This window comes from Rhinopithecus roxellana, chromosome 14 (assembly GCF_007565055.1).
Source record: "Rhinopithecus roxellana isolate Shanxi Qingling chromosome 14, ASM756505v1, whole genome shotgun sequence".
NCBI lineage: Eukaryota > Metazoa > Chordata > Mammalia > Primates > Cercopithecidae > Rhinopithecus > Rhinopithecus roxellana.
Window position 1 is genome coordinate 106,599,617 of NC_044562.1, and position 19,374 is coordinate 106,618,990.

The 19,374-nt window shown below is 38.5% G+C and overlaps 1 protein-coding gene and 1 long non-coding RNA gene across 4 annotated transcripts in view; one reads left to right on the forward strand and one right to left on the reverse strand.

Annotated features, from left to right (window-relative positions):
* CCDC148 (coiled-coil domain containing 148) overlaps positions 1–19,374 on the forward strand; it is a 302,348-nt gene that overhangs the window by 226,008 nt on the left and 56,966 nt on the right. For all 3 annotated transcript variants that reach the window (XM_010353360.2, XM_010353361.2, XM_010353359.2), the window contains one exon: positions 19,106–19,224. In XM_010353360.2, coding sequence (XP_010351662.1) covers positions 19,106–19,224 — 119 coding nt within the window. The remainder of the gene's footprint in view (positions 1–19,105; positions 19,225–19,374) is intronic.
* LOC104654257 overlaps positions 9,791–19,374 on the reverse strand; it is a 71,892-nt gene continuing 62,308 nt past the window's right edge. The window contains exon 5 of the long non-coding RNA XR_746806.1: positions 9,791–10,228. This is a non-coding gene — a long non-coding RNA (uncharacterized LOC104654257). The remainder of the gene's footprint in view (positions 10,229–19,374) is intronic.

Below are 19,374 nucleotides of genomic sequence, written 5' to 3' on the forward strand. Positions count from 1 at the left end.
ATAATAGTTATAGTTTTCATAGTTTTATCTTAAGACTTAAAGAAAGTTTTGATTCCTAAGTTGTTAGATGATATTGATGTTTTTCAGGAGCATCTCTCTATTTCTGAAATTGCTGTCATGATAAAAATCAAAAGATAATGCCTCTCTATAAATGATCCCTGGGAGCTATTGTAAGAAACACAATTTCCATGCTCGATGGACCCCATATAATATTGGCTCCCATACCACCCTTTCTCTAGATGTGTCTCTTTGTGTAGCTTAAATCACAGAAAAAATTCTCTGCATTATTGAGGTTTAGGAGATGTTGTTGCTGTGTGATGCAACAACATCTAGAGTTCCACAGAATCCACCACAAGGATTCTAGCCTCACTTCCAAAATGGAGATGTTAAGCAAGACTCACATAAAAAGAAGATATGTCTCCCCCTTGGTCTAGCATTTCAAAATTCTAATTTAGCCAACTCCTAATCTGCACACCAGCCACTTTGTACAATTGAGGGGTGGGGAGCATTTTCAAAGATATCAGGATACCTCTGATGTGACCTTCAGCCTTACCTTACAGATTTTTCTGGGGAGGGATCTGTCACTTTGTGAATTCTTAACTTCTTGTAACATCATACCAGTAAATACCAAAAGGCATGGCTTTGCTAGGGCATTGGTACTTGGGTATTCCCCCACGCCCTCAGGGGATCTCATAGTACCCCAATTACATGCTTTCTGCAGAGAACCAAGAAGAGGAGAAATAGTGTAAAACAAAAACCAGTACACTATCATAAACAGAATGCAGGTTCTTATTTCAGAAGACTCCAGAAGCTCTTGCACAGGAGAGAATTCAGAGTACCTCCCCAGTTCAGATCTGAGCCATTCTCCCAGTGTGGGAATTTGTAGATTCTTATCAGGGCAATGAATCATGGCATTATAAAATCTCTTCTCCAGTGTCTTTTAATCTAATAGTATACTGATCTAAAGAGCTAAGAGTAGGGGAAAAAAGTGAGCACAGAAGAATAATTTTTAAAAAAATTTCCAGGCTTTAAACTCTGCTTTTTCAGGATTGTTGAATTTAAAGGGGTCAATGAATAACACCAAAATAAGTAGGTTTCTAAGATGGACAATAGGATCCCCTACCTACCCTCCAGACATGTCCTGTATAATCACCCAGACCATAAATACTGTGGATTTTACTCCCATGATTGGGTCAGATTATATGGCACAGAAGACCTTAAAATTATCTGAGTGGTCTTGACCTAATCACATGAGCCCTTTAAAGGCAGAGTGATCGCAGAGTGGGGTGGTCAGAGACTTGAAACATGAGAAGGATGTGACCACCATTGATGGATAAAAGACTGAGGGAGTCACATGGCAAGGAATGTGGTAGCCTCAAGGAGCTGAGCGTAGCCCGGGCTGACGGCCAGCAAGGAAATGGGACCTATAGCCTGCAGGCCCATAGCCATAAAGAACTGGATTTTTATGAATGGGATTGGAAGCAAATTTTTTCTCCAGATGAGAACTCAGTTTTGTCAACACCTTGATTTCAGCCTGGTGATAACGTAAGCAGAGAGCCCAACCACACTGTGCTAGACTTCTGGTTTACAGAATTCTGAGCTAGCAAGTGAGTGTTGTTTTAAGCCGCTAAACTTGAGATAATTTTTATAAACAACGATTTAAAAAAACTATTACAGATTTTAGTATCTGGAAGTGAAATGCTGCCTTAATGAATACCTAAAAATGCAGACGTGGCTTTGGAATTTGTAAGTGGGAAGAAGCTGGAAGAATTTTGAGGATATCATCTTGAGGATGATAGAAAAATACTGGAATACCTTGAATCAACTGTTAGTAGAAATATGCATGTTAACAACGTGACTGGTAAGGGTTGAGGAGTAAGTAATGAATGTCTTATTGGAAACTGGAGAAAGGAGGGTCACTGTTAATGTGGTGACAGAAAGCCTAGGACAGCCATGTCCTGCAGTTAGATGGAAAACAAATTAACCAGAAATGAACTTCCTAGTTGACGAACTAAGATATCAAAACAAAAAAAAAAAAAATGTTGAAGGTGCCACCTGGATTCTTTTTGCTGCTTGTAGTAAAAAGAAAAGAGATAAATAAAGGGAAGAAGTTTAAGTGAAAAGAATCAAGACTTGATGCTTTGGGAACGTCTTGGCCTGTCTAGATTGGAAAGGATCTTAGCATTAACAAATTACTGCCAACACTGTGGTATGAAGAACAGACTGAGGTGTGAATATACAATCCTTTGTTTTAATCCTGAAAAGATCCAAAGGTCAGAGTATTTATATTTAGTCATATGAAAGACCCTTCCAGGAGATTAACGGTGCTTCTCATGGATCTTTTCAAACTAGCAGGCCTCCAGGAAGGTTAAGGGTAGTATCCCTTAGCCATCTCGGCAGGAGACCGAGAGAGAGACAAGATTATTTCAAAAAGATTGTGGTATAACTTTTGTCTGATGTAGTGAATTCCCAAAAAATCCACAGAGGTCCTGCTGGGTTCTTGGGAAAATTTTATTACAAACACTGCCAGCTTGGACTGAAAGGGACAGAGGGAGTATGACGTGAAAAAAGGCTAATAAACCTCCAAAATTCTATTATAGTAGTGAGAGGCAGGCCGATAAAATGACTCAACTGCAAGTGTGTTCTACCATTCAAGAAGAAGGACGAATGACCCTTGAACCAAGAGGGCAGAATTTAGTAGCCCAGGTATTAGAGACTGTGGCTGGCCCCTGTGGCCCCTGGCATTTTTTTGATACTTCCACCGTTGAACAGACTCACCTCTAGGCTCAGAAAGAGCTGTTACTATCCAGATCTTCCTGTAAAAGGACAGGCTGCTCACTGCAAGGCAGAGAAGGGAGAAAGTGCCACCTGAAGACGGATGGCATTTTAAGAGAGAGACTGGGCTGAGCTGAACTTGTTCAGTCATTTCTCCCACATTTGCCAATCAGAATGAGAGGCCATACTGTGAACCCTCCAGCGGAGAGGAAGTCCCCAGCTATGTGAGGAGTGGAAGATGAGCATTCCCCCTAAGAAGAGTATAGGGTAGTTTCCATATCCCCTGGTACCTCCATGGTGCTGAAATGATATTTCACTAAAGACTCAAAAGAAGGAGAGCAGGCCAAATACACCTTTATTCAATTATATCGTGGCCTTAAACCTCTAACTAAATGGTACACTAACAACCTCATTAAGACCTGAGCCAAGAAGTTCCTAGATATGGAGGTATCGGAGCTGATCTAAGAGGGTGTATTTAGCAGAATAAAGATGAAGAAGATGGAAGGAGAGAGAAAAAAAAAACTACAGAGTGGGTAGCAAATGTGGAAGGCCAAAAACTCAGTGAGCCCACTGCAAGTGGGGAATGGCTCAGGGTGGTATTGAGCGTGGGACTTTTTGCATTCCCTCAGACCTGAGCTGGAGTTGCAGCACTGCTACTTGTTAACTGCGGGGCCTTGAGGGAAATTACTTTCTCTCCATTTCAGTGTTTGTGTCTGTGTGCTATTTGCATTTGTATGATAAGAAAAGGCATGTGAAGCAGTTAGCACATGCCTGGCACTTAGAAAGGCCTCAGTAAATGATGTTCTAATTGTTACTGTTATTATTGTTACCCCAGTGGAATGGTAGAGCAGATGGCAGTTAGAAAAATCATGAGAACCAAATAGAAAAGATAGAAATGAGATAAAGATAATAATAATGAGAGGCAGTGGTTTTAACGCTGGTTCAAAAACTAATGTCATGAATACAGTTCTTTTTCTCGTTGCCTGGTTACTCTTCACCTGGTAGCAGAATGTCTCTAGAGTGGCAGAACTCTACCAACACTAGTGACTGTGGAATCCTTTGAAAGGACAAGTAAGAAAAAATGTTCTAATTACAGCATAGGGCATGCAGAAATAGTTATCTGTAGTTATCCACTTTAAACTAAAGAATCTTTGACTCATTTGTACATCCTGTTGTTCTAAGTGACAAATCATCAACAAAATGTACTCATTAGCACCTAAATAGTTCAAACAAATAAAACATACACTAACTTCATAAGTTTCATGACTTCATGACTTGCTGATCTTATTTTGAACTATATACACAAGTCTTCCAATCTGTGTTTTATTTTGAAATCCCAAAGTCACCTTTCAGAAAATACTATGGCTCAACATATTTCATTTACTGTTATATTGAGTATTGGTACCAGTGCCCTGTGTGGCATTTGCCTCCTCTCCAATAGCCTCCCCACCCTTTAACATAGGATAATGGTATCAACTCCTAGTAAGATACATTGACAATAAGATTGTGTATAATTCCAAATGGGGCATTAAGGGTCCAAACAAAATTATCATTCATTTATTCACTTGTTCAATAAGCACATACCAAGTGCCTTTATTGTGACATGTATTATTCCCAGTCCTCCATTCTCCATACCTCATGCAATTATAAGAGATCATCCACTCAAGAAATTGCCCCCTTTCTGGTCTCTGTTTAAAGGGAGGTGTTTACCTGCTCTGCCACAAGATGATGTACAATTCTTAGGTCAATGGAAGCTCTTAATAATAATGCAGAAGGATGTCTTTTAGCTTCAGACTTTATAAGCACAACAAAAAGAGTTAATAGAGAAAAACTAAAAATATAAAATGAAATGAACTATATAGAGTTTGTCACTGGTTAAATTAAGCATGCCTATGTATAGCAAATTAAATATATATGTGCATATACATACATACATACATGTATATGCAAATATATGTGTATGCATGTGTACACACACATGTAGAGTGTGACTTTGAGATTTACTTCCTGCCTTTCTCAGGGAGTATCAACAAAGCCTTAGCCTAACCTAACCTAACATTAACCTAAGTTGGAGCAGTTAGGAGAGTGCCTTTATTCTCATCCATGCTTAGACCTCCTTTTATTTCCTGTTCCAGTATCATCAAACTGTAATTTGGGCATGTGTCTTCACACTGGCCCATGCTGGTCTGACTGCTTCCTAGTGTGAATGCTCTTATGCTAACAGAAGTTACAGTTTTGCTATAACTAATCAAAGTTCAGACCTTAGAGTATAGACTTTTTGCCCTGACTGATTCCACAAGAGTTTATTTACTCTTTGTATTACTTTATCTGTTTCCATTGAGGCCTTTAATTGTTGTTGAAGGCATGTGTGCACCGTGGGGACTGCAGGATGTGGGACTGTCCTCTGCAGTTTTCTTCAAATGCCTGTGACTGATTGCCTTTCATCTCCATTGAATGCTCTGCTGTTGAGGGGGGAGAGTGATACAGATCTCAGGGCTTCAGGTAGTGGGAAAATTAGAATGTTGCCTGGAAGCCAGTACATAGCAGAGAGGGCCCTGTGAGATGGTAGCTGCTGGTCCTGGCCTAGGTCATCCATTTCTTCCAGGTCCTTTTCCCTCATGACTCTCCTTGTTAACCTTGTGTAACAGAGAGACTGAGACTTCTTTTAAAGAGGAGTGTGTGTGTGTGTTTGTGTGTGTGTGTGTGTGTGTGTGAGAGAGAGAGAGAGAGAGAGAGAGAGAGAGAGAGAAAGAGTGATCTAACTGGATCCCAGTTAGACAAACATGACTCAAACTATAAATATTGTTAGTTTATATAATATGTTACTAGGGCCACCTGAAATGTGAACACAAATAAAAACACCATGGCAGGACTCAATAGTACAGTGCCATTCAGATGATCTAAAATTGGCTTATAGCACTCTTTTTACATGTTCGTAAACCTGAGAATATGGAATATAAGACCTCCCATAGACTTCTTGGACCCGGAAACATGTCTTTGAAGCACTCTGAGCACCAACTTGATCTTGGTTCTAACATCCATCCACTGAGATCTTTCAGAGCAAGCATCCTCACTGCAAAAGAACTTGCTGCCAGTAGAGCTGAAGTGTCCCTGCTTGGCTGAGGGCTGCTCTGATGAACTGCTTCCTACCCTCCCTTTTGTGATTCTTTCAATTAATAACTCCTAGACATGTGATCTTGCAAAGTTTAAGGGAGTATTTTTTATTTAGTTATTAGTCTTTTTCTTTGGGAATCTGATGGAGTACTCCAAATATGGGAACTAAAAAAAGAAACCTAATTGGTAAATTAACTATCAGGATAATATAATAGTCAAAAGGAGAAGATAGCATGTATTTGTTGTGGACAGGACTCCAAAATAAACTGGGATTCAGACCTTATTTTCTGAAGATGTAATATTGGTTCTTTTAGTATTATTGTATGTGTAAAGAAAGTAAGTAGAATAGGAGGTTTAATTATGCAGAAGAAATAAACTAGGGATCATCTAATTTTTAAACGTTCATAACGTTCCTTGCCTTGTTATTAAAATTTAGAAATAAATATTATTAAATTAACTTATTAATTTAAATTAACTTTATTAACTTAAATTAACTTTAAATTAACTTAAATTAACCTTCACCTTCTAACATGAGACTGAGCATACGGTCAACTCTTGGTACAGTTTATGAGTCAACAGGTAACAGAAAACGTGTGGTGGTAACCCACAGATGATAGAATGGTAATCCAAGAAGCTCACTTTTCTGGTTTCAGCTGTCTTGTAAAAATAAAAACTTCCAGTAGAGCATCTTTTTAAAAGGTAGAAAAGCTGGTAGAATCTTTCTACTCTCTGTCAGGATGTAGTTTTAAGCAAAACCCAGAAAGAGAGAGGGTGAGAGAAGCCTGGATAATCAGGAGCCAGATATATTTGTTTTTCTGGGAAAGATTTCCCATTAGACAGTTTTAGAGAAAGAATCTTGAGTTTACCTCCAGGTATAAATTTTTGACTATACTTTCTGGCTAGGTCTTGATTATTCATAGGGATTTGATTTAATTAACAGATACATAAACAGTACTTGCTATGTGCAAGGCAGTATTCCATGTTCATTTAATCTTCTTAACAGCCCTAAGGGGTAGATACTAATATGATCCTCATTTCATAAATGAAGCAACTGAGGTACATAGGGGTTATATAATTTCCCCGAAGTCACATGAACATTAAGTGTGCAGTGAGGATTTGAACCTGAGTGATCTGACCGGTCTGATTTTAGACACTGTGCTATGCTCCCCATCATCATGATTGCTATGTGCTGTTAAATTTGTGATTAACTAATTTTGAGAAATTTCAGTTTCAAACTATTTACTTTTGGGTTACTTTAATGGCTTTGGTCCTGTCCTGGTTTACTCAGAACTATTCAATGGATAGGTAATTGATAATCCTAAAACTCTTTGTTGGTGCCTGCCTGCTTTCTAGTAGAATTTCTTTTGTGTTCTAAAAGTCCACACTGCTTACTATGTCTGTCTCCCTATGCTTCTTAAAATTCGTTTAAGATTCTTCTCCCTGGGATAATGAATTATGATGTCTAAACACTTTACAGGAAACCAGAGCATTATAATTTGATCATAGTTGAAGTATCAAGACATGTGTTATGGAATAGATAAAAAATACCTTCTTCATTGCCTCCTTGGTGCCATTCTTTTGTTAAGTGGACTGAAGAAAATGTAACGATTTTGGTGTGATTTCTTTTCCTACTGACATCGTATTTCACAAGAAGAGAATTTCCACAGGTTTCCAATATGACATCTGCCCACCTCTCAGAATCTGTACCCCCCTCCCCTTACTTTTTTCACAGTGCATGACATGTCATGCTCCTGTCTAAGGCTAGTCCCTCCATTTGTGTGTGGAATCCTATCCCCTTTCTCCTGCTCAAGGTTATCCCAATTTCTCTCCCACCACCACCCCCGCTTTTTCTAGCTCTTTCCAGGTACCCTAAAAATACACCATTATGACCTCCATCTATAAACTATCCTCCCTCGATCCCACATCCCCCCTTCAGAAAATCTCATCATTCCTTGGCCTATACACAGTGTCTCCAGCTTCTCTTCTCCCATTCCCTCTTGAACCATTTTGTCCCTCCACTCTAGCAATGTTGCACTTGCCAGTGTCATTACTTACCTCTGTATTTCAGTCATCAATTCTTTGTCCTCACCTTACTTGAATTATTATGATAGAATTGATCACTGCCTCCTCCTTGGAAAACTTGATTCCCTTGGCTTCTAGGAAGCCACTGTTTCTTTGTTCCTCTGTCTTACTGGTATCTTCCTCTCAGTAAAATTGGATGAATCCTCCTCACCATTCCATCTTCTAAGCTTTGGAGTCTCCTGGGGGGGTCAGTCCTCTCAGTATGTGTACTCTCTAGTGATCTCAACCAACCCATATGACTTCATATACCATTTATTTCCTAATACTAATTCATACCTCTGGCCTGGACTTTTCTTTTGAACTCCAAACTCACATGTGTAACTCCTCAAATCTAATATTCTCAAACTATATTCTTGCTTTTCTCTCCAAACATACTCTTTCCCTAGTTTTTCTTTTCTCAGAAAATGGAAATCTAGTCCCCTAGCACTCAGGTCAAAAGCCTTGGTATCCTCTTTGACCTCTATTTCCCCCATTATACCCTTACCTGTTGGCATGGATAGAAGGCTCTACCTTTAAAATATAATTAGGACTATTATAATAGCTTCCTAATCTCCTAATTAATTTATCTGCCCCTTCCCTTTCCGTTTCCACTCTGCCTTTCCAATCAGTTTCCCACACAGCAGGCTGATCGATCATTCTAAAACTCACTTTAGATCATGTCACTCCTCGGCAGAAAACACGTCAATGACTTCCCATTCTACTCAGAATAGAATCTAGAGGTCTAGCAGGGACATACATGGCCCTGTGTGATCTGCCTCCCTGCTCTGCTCCGATACCTCTTAGATCTCATATCCTACCCCTCTTCCCATCGTTGAGCTCCAGCCCAAGCAACCTACTTCCTACTCCATGAACACTCAAGCATATGTCCCCCTAAGCCTTTTGCCCAGGATTGGAATAATGCGCTCCCAGATGTCTGCATGAGTCACTCCTGCACAGCATTCAGGGTCCTACACAAATGACATCTTAGAAAGAAAGCCCTTGATGGCCCAACAAAAATGGCATCCTCTTTCCCTGTCACTATCTATTTATCCCTCTTCATTTTTTCCTTAGCACTTATCACTCCCTGACATCTATTTATTGACTATCTTCACTTGCACTTCTAGAATATAAGCCCCATGAGAAAAGAGAATTTGTGAGTTTCTTTATTGCTTTAGCCCCAGTGCCAGCACAGGGCACTCAAAAATAGTGGTTGAATAAATGAATTCAATGAATGAAAAGTATACTACTCTCCTTTGATGTTATGGCATAGAGGAAAGCATGCCAACCTGAGAGGTCTTCACAAGAGCAGTGACCTTGGCAAGTTATGTAAGCTCTGTGGATTTTGCCTCCTTAGTTGTAAAATGAGGTGTTTGGATTAAATGATTTAAAAAATCACCTCGGCTCTAAGCCATGATTGAATGACTCAGGTTTGATTACTTTTCACTTTTCACTCTGTCTGACACTTCAGGTTTTGAAATACAACATCCTCAGTCTATATACTCCCTTTTTAATGAATAGTGAAACGAGAGAAATTAAACAAGATTATAGACAAATTCATTTCAGCAATATCAACATATGACACGATCATTATGCAATATTTCAATGCCCATACTGAAAACAGACCTTCCTCCTAAAGAAGACATGACCGTTATTTTTTAATCCACCTGGCATTTCAATTAAGGAGGAGATAACTAATGTGTTTACCCAGGAATACTTTCTTGGCTCATCATGTTATAAGGACATGGGACTGCATCACAGCAGAAAATAGCTTATTGCCAATTTGAGTGGGAAGCTTTGCTATGGGAAAATGCTCACATAAGTGACCAAAGTGAACATCACCTAAAAGAGATTAATGTTATTTATTTATGCATATAGACATCATCTACTTCCAAACAATTTATAATAAAAGGCATTAACACTCTTGTGCTGGATATCTTCTCCCTGAGTCGTATCACTCTCTATTCTGCTCCGTAGCAGTTTTCACAAATGGCTTCCTTGACCTCTGGCTTTTGGTTTGGTTCAGCCAAAGTGGAACATGGGAGATCAAGGTGAGGGAGAGGTGTGGGGTTTGGAGAGTTGTTTCTCCAGCTCCTTATCCTGCAGGATTCTGCTGATCAGTTGTGTCCTTCACCAGAGGTCTCAGCTCGTGTCGGCGGTCCTCCTTGCCCAGCACTGCATGAGCCCTTGTGGTTGCCCTGCATTCCCACACTCCTTTGTCAGTTGTCTGCTTATTACATTCTTCATAACTTATCCTAATTTTCAGTGTGCCATCTGTTTCCTATTAGGAATCATTAAAAGAGAAAGTCAGTAAAAGAACAAAAGATGAGAAATTAAGGCAATGGGAATATCATTATGTCAGCAAGCCAAGACTAAAGAAGGGTGTTGTAATTGAGCATGGTTAAAGTCAAAGGGAAACATTTAGCTCTTATTTGCTGATAGTAGAGAACATACCAGCAGATCAGGAGCTGGCAGCACTGGGAGGAGGAGTACAACCCATTCAATGGATAGCATTTTCAGTAGAAATTTTACAAGAGCCTAAGTCAATCCTCTTATGAGATTGCACCAGCCTTTATAAGACCTGTGGCATAAAATTAAATCATAATTCTTTGAAACTTTTCTACAGAAAATGAAACTGCTGCCACATGCAAGTTGATAAAATAAATAAAAATGTTACATAGAAATATATATAGGATTCTTGTCATTTGACCTGATACAGGAATAGAATTTGGAAACTTCAGGAATGAATAATAGCTATGCCCCGTACGTGCTCCTCCCAAATATTAATTTCCTTGGCCAGACTTTATAAAAACTGGTCATAATATACTTACACATAATATACACAATATACTTTTGTAGTTATTACTGTTATTATTTTTAACTTTTATTTAAAGTTTAGAGGTACAAGCGCAGGTTTGTTACATAGGTAAACTTGTGTCATGGGGGTTTGTTGTACAGATTATTGCATCACCCAAGTATTAAGCCTAGTACCCATTAGTTATTTTCCTCATCCTTTCTCTCCTCCCACCCTCCACCCTCTGAAAGGCTCCATTGTGTAATTATAAAGTATTTTATGTCCATTGTAGATAATTTGGAAAATACAAACAAGCATACAAAATACAATAAAAATCACTCGAAATCCTAAACCACTGCCAAAAGAAAATTAATGATGTCTTTACACTCTTTTTTCTACGTATCCAAGAACTTTAACTAGAATCACACAATATATGTTATTTTTAACGAGATTTTTTTCTCATTGATCAACATTTTGCATATTTTCCCCTTTTTCTCCTGCTGCATAATTTTTAGTGATTGCATAGTGTTGCATCAGAATAGTGGATTTGTAAATCTTGCAATCTGGGATCATTTTATTGTTTCCAATTTTTCACCCTTTTAAGGTTGTGTTGAACATACCTGCATATAAATCTTTGCATAGATTCCTGCCTGTTAATTCTTAAAAGTTTATTTCTTAATTCTTAAGATTTTTGCTAGTTATTTTCTTATTTTTATTTTTTAACATTTATTCTTCAGAAAAAGTATGACAATTTAGCCTCCTGCCAGAGGTAGATGAGCTTGTTTATCACCTTGGAGATTGGTTGCTAAAATGTTCAAGTTTAGGGCACTGATAAGTAGCTGAAATGCAAACAGTTTTAATTGCAGTCTGAAAGGAGATCTATTAAGTTCAAATAACCAGGCAGGATGGTTGCCAAATTGACTTTCTATTTTGAAAACCAAGGATTAACTCTGGTTTCTTACTCATGTAGAGAGTTTTTCCATCTTTGCATAATAAGTGCCCTGGAAGGTAATTCTTTTGAAGCCATATTTTTTTATTTATTTTGTTTTTTTGTTTGTTTGTTTGAGACAGTCTCGCTCTGTTGCCCAGGCTGGAGTGCAATGGCGTAATCTCGGCCCACTGCAATCTCTGTCTCCCAGGTTCAAGTGATTCTCCTGCCTCAGCCTCCCGAGTAGCTGGGATTACAGGTGCACGCCACCACGCCCAGCTAATTTTTGTATTTTTAGTAGAGATGGGGTTTCACCATGTTGGCCAGGATGGTCTCTATCTCTTGACCTCGTGCTCCACCCACCTCGGCCTCCCAAAGTGCTGGGATTACAGGTGTGAGCCACTGCACCCAACCTGAAGCCAATTTTTTATTCAGAAACTTAAGGCAGTCCTAGGTTGAAGCACACAGAAGCATACCATCAAACTACAGAAGAGATAATGTTGGCTGAAAGGTTTTGAGAACAGGAATAACTAAGCATAGAATACCTTTAATGTGTCTTCCATGAGCAATTTGACCTAGAGACATACCAGGTCCCCATTCTCTGTTGGGATTAAATGCACCTCTATACCCCTGCATGAACTGGCTAAATGAACTGGCTCACTGTTTGAAAAGTTGCCTATCCAGATGTTTTTGGATTCATATGAGCTGATATAAGAAGAGTATTTTGGGTAATGCTATCTTTCTATGTTCTTTCTCATTGGGTCAGTTTAGCAAATGTATACCTTGCGTCTCTCATCTGAAAGGTGCAATACTAGATACAAATAAATATGATGGTACAAGGCATGCTCCTTACCATTCAGAAGTTCACACAAAGTTGTAAAAAATTATGTGGCAAAATATAGATGATTGTAAAATTGATCACATAGAAAGAGGGGTCATACTTCAATTGGTGGTGATTTTAGGGGGTACAGAGACCATCATTGATCTAAATGAAGTGCATGGGAAAAAATTATAGTAAAAAAAGCATACTTTTCTATTAAGACGTCCTGTTATGTTTTTACATATAATAATGCTATGTTATACGTAAAACATACTTTTTGTGTGGAGTTGCATATTCCAGGCCAAAAGTAGAAAGGGGATCTTTTTAAATAATTGATGCATAGGGATTGTACAAATTTCTGGGGTACCTGGGATATTTGATACATGCATAAAACATGTAATAATCAAATCAGGGTAATTGGGATATTCATTACCTCAAACATGTATCATTTCTTTGTGTTGGGAACATTCCGAATATTCTCTTCTAGATATTTTGAAATATACAATGAATTGTGATTAACTATAGTCATCCTACTGGTGCTATTGAACACTAGAATTTATTCCTTCTATTTAACTGTAGTTTTATATGCATGAAACTACTTCTCTTCATCCCCTGCCCCTTACCCTTCCCAGCCTCTAATAACCACCATTCTACTCTCTACCTTAAAAAAGGATATCTTTAAGATGCAAGGAACTATCTAATTAGAATCTAGAAAATGGAATAAAAATGTGCTTTATCTTAATGGCTTATGGGGACTGGAACTGGATGCTTTGAACTTCGTATCTTTTATGAGTCTGGTTAAGTGTTATGACTTCCTTCTGACTGAGTCACAGGTCAGAGATAATGACCTGACAACAATGTACAGAAGTCTATGTGTTCAAAGATTCAACATCACACAGCATGAAATAAGAGACCAACTGTTTGCTACTCTAATCCTTTTGTCCTAACTTTCTGCTTCCTATGTATAAATAAGAAATTCTTATTTCATGTTGAATTTAATGGTTGTATAATATTGGTTCAAGTTTTTTTTAAAGTTAAACTTTGAGATACTCTAATATTATAAATGTTCTGTTTACAAGTGTAGTTTTTAATCGGAAACAAATCTGAAAGATTACAAAAGTAAAGTAGGATATAAAAATGATCTTAGACTGAAAAGTAGCATGACATTATTTTGGCTCCAAAATCTACATGGTGAATAGTTTCTACAGTTTTTATTTCTACAGTATTTACTACACTTTTACTGGCTTAACTTTATTAAAATGAACAAAATGTGGGATTGTGAAAATAAACATCTTGCATTCAATACAAATCAGAACTATAATAATAAGAGGAGATAGGGGATAATGAGTGCTTGTTGTGTTTTTCTGTAAACTTCATGTGGAAGTAAAGAGACAAGCTATAAATTCAACTCCTATCATATGCGGACTTTCTGATTCTTCTATCATTGGAACATAGTAAGAATCCTTCAGCAATCAGTGCATCTCAAATCTCTGTCTCAACAAATGTCCCAAAGGACTAGTTAAATACCCTCAGTCTTTACTTCAGTTTGAGGCTTGCAAAGCTAATAATTCTTGATACATACATTATAGGATGAATTAATTGATGAAAAGTGAATGGAACTGTCCTTAGGAAGTACTTAGTTCAGCCTTTACCATCCTGAAAAGAAAACTGCTCTCCTGGTTCCCATGAACAACTTTGTTATTCTTGGACGGGAGACCAGAAGAAGCTTCCAGTCACCTAAGAGTGAACAATTGTACCCTCTTATGTGTTAGACATGGTACAATGTACTAAGGATACAAAGATAAATAATGCAGATTAATATGGGAAATGCTATGCTAAGAACACACAAATAATGCCTTAGAAGGTACAGCTAGCTATGTCTGAAGGAGAGGAGAGGGAGAAAGGCTGAGAAGGCAATGCTAAAACTGAGTCTTTAAAGGATGGATAGAAAGGATTTACCAAGCAATAAGGCAGGGCAGAACTTCCCAGGCATGTAGTAAATGCCCAAATATATTGGTAAAGATCCAGGGGCAGAACCTCATGAAAAAAGTAAAGGAATGCAGGTAGTCAAAGAAAGGAGGGTCATAAACTGTAAGCTATTGGAGTGCCATGGATGGAGCTACCGTTTTTCTAGAGAGCTCAGGAGAAGATTCAAGGAGGAGGCATTTGTTCTGATCTTAAAGATAGAGTGAGTTTGACAGGTGGAAGAGGGAAATTAAGTCATTCTAGTAGAGAAAGCTGTGCAGAAAAGCAAATAAGCATGAGAGTGCATAACCACATTCTCTTTTCTGTTTACATCCTCATCCTGGAGACCTCATCCAGTCCTCTTGTGTCAAATACTGTTTATGTGGCTATCTCCTTAATTTAGGTCTCCAGCACTGAGTTCTCCCCTAAGCCACCCATCTGTGCCTTCAGATGTTCGTCTGGCCCCTCCACTTAGAGGTCTTATGGGCCTGTCAAGTGTTATGTGTTCAAAACTGAGCTCCCAATTTTCTTCCTTTTCCAAGCCTATTATTCTCCCAATCTTCTATCTCAGTTACTAGTATCACCATTCAACCAGCTGTTCAAGCAAAAAACCTAGGAATTGTCCTTGATTAGTCTTTCCTCCAATCTTCACATGGAATCTCTCAGTGAGCCCTCCTGGAATCTCTCAATGAGCCCTCTGATTCTACTCAAAAGCACATCTCAGATCTGAACACTTGAATCCATCTCCTGAGTCCAGGGACCAGCATTGCCTTTTCCTTCTATCTGGTCTCCCTGTTTCTCCTTAGCTTCTCTACTACCCATGCTCCACTTCATATCCAGAGCTCTCTTTTTAAAATATAAGCCAGATCATGCTACTGTTTGCTTTAGTCTCTTCAATGGTTTTTCCATGTTTCTAGAACTAAATCCTGGCCAAATCATCTAACCCCCATGCAGTTCTCCAGTCTTGCTTCTAATCTTAACCTATGCCACCTGCTCCAGCTCCCTGGCCTCTTCCCAGCTCTCAACATATGTGAGGTCTTCCCCATCCAATGCTGTTGCACCCTCTTCCCAATGTACTCCCCTTTATCTCTTTCCATGGGTGTTTCACTCTCATCTACCAGGTTTTCAAACAAATGTCATGTCATCCAAATGTCCTATTTAAGACATTTGAAAGATACCTTCCACTAATTCTACTCAAATTTTTCTAAACCATCACTCTACTTATCCCCTTCTTAGAGGTCATCACTCTACTTATCCCCTTCTTAGAGGTTAATACAACATGTAATATTCCATTCATTCATTCATTTACTATCTGTCTCCCTTTCTAGAAAGTCTCAGTTCCACAAGGCAGAGGCTTTATTTCTTTTTAAGTACCAGTATCATGTGCTCAACAAATACTTGTTGAACAAATGAATGTCAAAGTCCCAAAGTCAATAATGGTTTAATGCTATAGGTAAGGGTTAATAGAATCAAATACACAGAGACATCAAGTAAAATCATGATGGAAAAGGATATTTGATCTGATACTTTGGAACTCACTAGTGAGAGCAGTGACTTTGGAGTGGAGTACAGAGGTAGGAATACCATGGGTGAGGAGTGAAATAGAAGATGTGCACATGGGAAAAAGCAAGTAGGCTAAGATGCCTGCCCAAAGAGAAATAATGAAATGTATGATGCTACAATCTTGGGGTTCTAAAGAATTTATGAATTATTGTAATGGGATAAAATTATGTTTAATTCCATGTGAGAAGGAAGCAGCAAAGAGCAAGAAGCTGAAGGTACAGGGGAGAGGAGGAGACAGATGAGGAGGGGGGCTATGAAGAAGGTGGAATTGGGAATGGGATCTGCAGCCCAGGTGAGGCATTAGTCTTGAACAGAAGGAAGAATACCTCTTCTTCTGATGGGCTGAACACTAAGAAAGGTATCTTGTAGAGCTTCTATTTGCTCTGATGAAAGTGAGGAAATAGCAGCAGGTATGGAGCTGAACATAGTGAACAGGTTTTAGCATATCACTATGAGAAATTGAGAGGCATTGTCCAGGAATTCACAAATGGAATGCTTATTGTCATTGAAGATTCAATTGAAACCATAAATTTAGTACTAGTTCCTACAATTATGTCATCAATCAAATGGGTATTAAGTACATGCTATGTTTTAGATACTTTAGCTGAATATATCACAATTCTTGCAGCCTAGTGGGAGAGAAGAAAAGTATATTGATTAGCAAAGCTTTATGATGAGAGATGTACTAGGGAAATAGCATTATATAACTGGAGACCAGAGGATGATGGGAAATGGGGAGGGTAGGTTCTGGTCACAGAGTCTATTGCTATAATTCAGGATTTCCCAGTTGGAACTGTTTTCAATGATAATAGAATTCCGGAGGAAGAGAAAGTTCCCTAGAATGGAGGAAGTCATTGAATTATGAGAAAAACAGTTTGGAAGGCATTCAGACAGATGCTGAAGTTGTCTAGGAAGGTTGGAAGGGCATTCAGACAGGCCGAAGTTGCCTGTGTTTAAGAAGACTGTGACTAAAGTATCTGAATTCTTGATGAAAATTTGGGAGTGACTTGGAAATTTACACATGCCAATGAAAACAACAGGTAGAGGGTGATATATCCATGTGGTGTTGACACCAAAGGGAGAAAGAATTCTACATATCATAATGGCCTGAAATAGGCAGTTAACAATGAGGAAAATGCCCAAGCTATTCCCCAGCCAAATGGCACATGGGATATCAGAATATGAGTATCCTTCACTCCAGAGAATTTCAGTGAAAACAACGAAATAGTTTTCTGAAGGTTAAAGATGTAGGGAGTTTTACATATGATGACACAGGGGTTCCAGAGGGCTCAGTAGAAAGCACTGAAAAGGATTAGATTGAGAGAGAAAGCAAGTGAGAGGGAGAGAGAGAGAGAGCACACTTATACTATAGCAATGCCTGAAGGTAACAGAGAGTCAAAGATGGAAATAATTGGTCTTGAGATTGCAGAAAGCTCCAGGTATAACATACGTCTAGGGCCTGCACAGGATAGTGTATCAAGTGACCAAGTGGTGTCAGAAATCTGAGGATGCCAGCAACCCAGGGTTACTCTGCTTGTGGTCAAGGGATTGTCTGCAAAAGAGCCACTGACTTTCTGCAAGGCCAGTGCTGGGAGTAAGGAAATATTATTGGTCTGTTTTAACCCAGAGAAAAATGCTCTTTGATTTCATATCTGTTCTTTTAAAAAAACTTGTTTTGAAGTAGCTTAATTTTTTTCTGATTATAAAAGAAATATGATTCATTGCAAAAATAAGGTAATACAGAAAAGAATAAGATAAAGCTTGTTTATAATTCCCAGATGGAGATGACATAATCATTGCTAACATTTCCGTGTCTGTCATTAATAGAATTCCTTGGCATTTATCAGTTAGGACTCTAGAACTCTCCTTGTCAATCAATGTTTCCTCTCTCTCCTGCACCCACCCTCTCTGTCACGCTCCATCTTGGGTGCTGCTGCCTTTCTAGCTTTATCTCTGTTCTCTCTAAATCCAGAGCTCTGTCATATCTGGAGTGGATATCACTGCACATTGGGCTTATTTAGTTATTCATTAAACATTGAGCAGATGTTGCTCTTGTGGCTGCAGAGTTGCTATGTTTATGGCGATGGTGCTTGGGATGCTTCTTTTGATTCTCCCAGAAATCAGAGACCATGTTGGCAAGTCAGGAAACCACTTAGATTTTCCTATTCACCTCTGTCTCAGAAGAGGAAATGCCACCTTGGGGGTAGGGCTAGCCCAGCCTCTACAACAGACCCCCTGCTGCCAGTCACTCACTATGTACCATTGAGGTACTCCCCTTCAAGAGCCAGTCTCTTGACCCAGGGACAACATGGCAGGCCAGAGTGGTGGAATGGGCCTCTGTCAAATAAACATTCATTGTCTCACCCCACTGGGAAATCCTGAATAAGGGTTTCAGCTCCCTGAAAATAGCTCATACCTACTTCTGGTTTTCTCATTTTGCTTACATTTCTGGAAAAGGGAAGTAAAACAGGCCTACTATTAACACTGCTTTCACCTTTTTGCACTTGATAAGCCTGACCTTTATTTTACCACATAAGTCAGAAGTACTATATACCACAACCCTGCTAATTTGCTCTTTTTCTCCTTCCTCCCACCTATCTCCTGCCACTTCCCCAGAAGCATAAAGCTTTCAACATCCTGCTGTCCATTAGCATAAATAAACTAATGCTTTTAAAATAAAAATAGTTTTAATGCTATATTTGTTAAAGACTGCATTACCATAAGAAGATAAAAATATTCTTGAGTAACAGCTAGATCATATACTTTAGAGACAATAACATACTTTTATTGTGGTTCTCTGGAAAGTTGATTATTTTAACCATAGATTAAACCTTAGGTCTCAGCACAAGTTATATTTCCATTCATTGCAGAAATTGTTAAACCTTGCAGTTTCTCAGGGCATCTACCTTCGTGTTTTAATTTATTTTTCTGTTGCCAATATATTATAAGCATATCTATGAAACAAAAAAGATGAAGTGCCCTTTAAATTCAATTTTGTAATATGAACCAGTGGATATGGTTATGGCTTTTCCCCTCATTTTTACATATCTGTTGTTAATTTAAATTTTATGTAACATTTATACAATAGATTAAAAAATACTGGGCTAAGAAAAAACAGAAGTGGCAAGAAATGGAAATGAGAGATCTTCAGCGTCTAGAAGAACTGAAGAAATTAATGGCTGAACAGTCACTAAAGGACAGAGAAAGGTAAAAGAAAATTTAAAATTGTGTGGAAATGGAGGTGGTGAATGGAGTCTTTTGTAATGTGTTAGAATAAATAATATCAGAGGGACCATTTTTCTGTACTTAATGTATCCTTTCAATATTTATATTCACAAATGAATACAACGATATCTA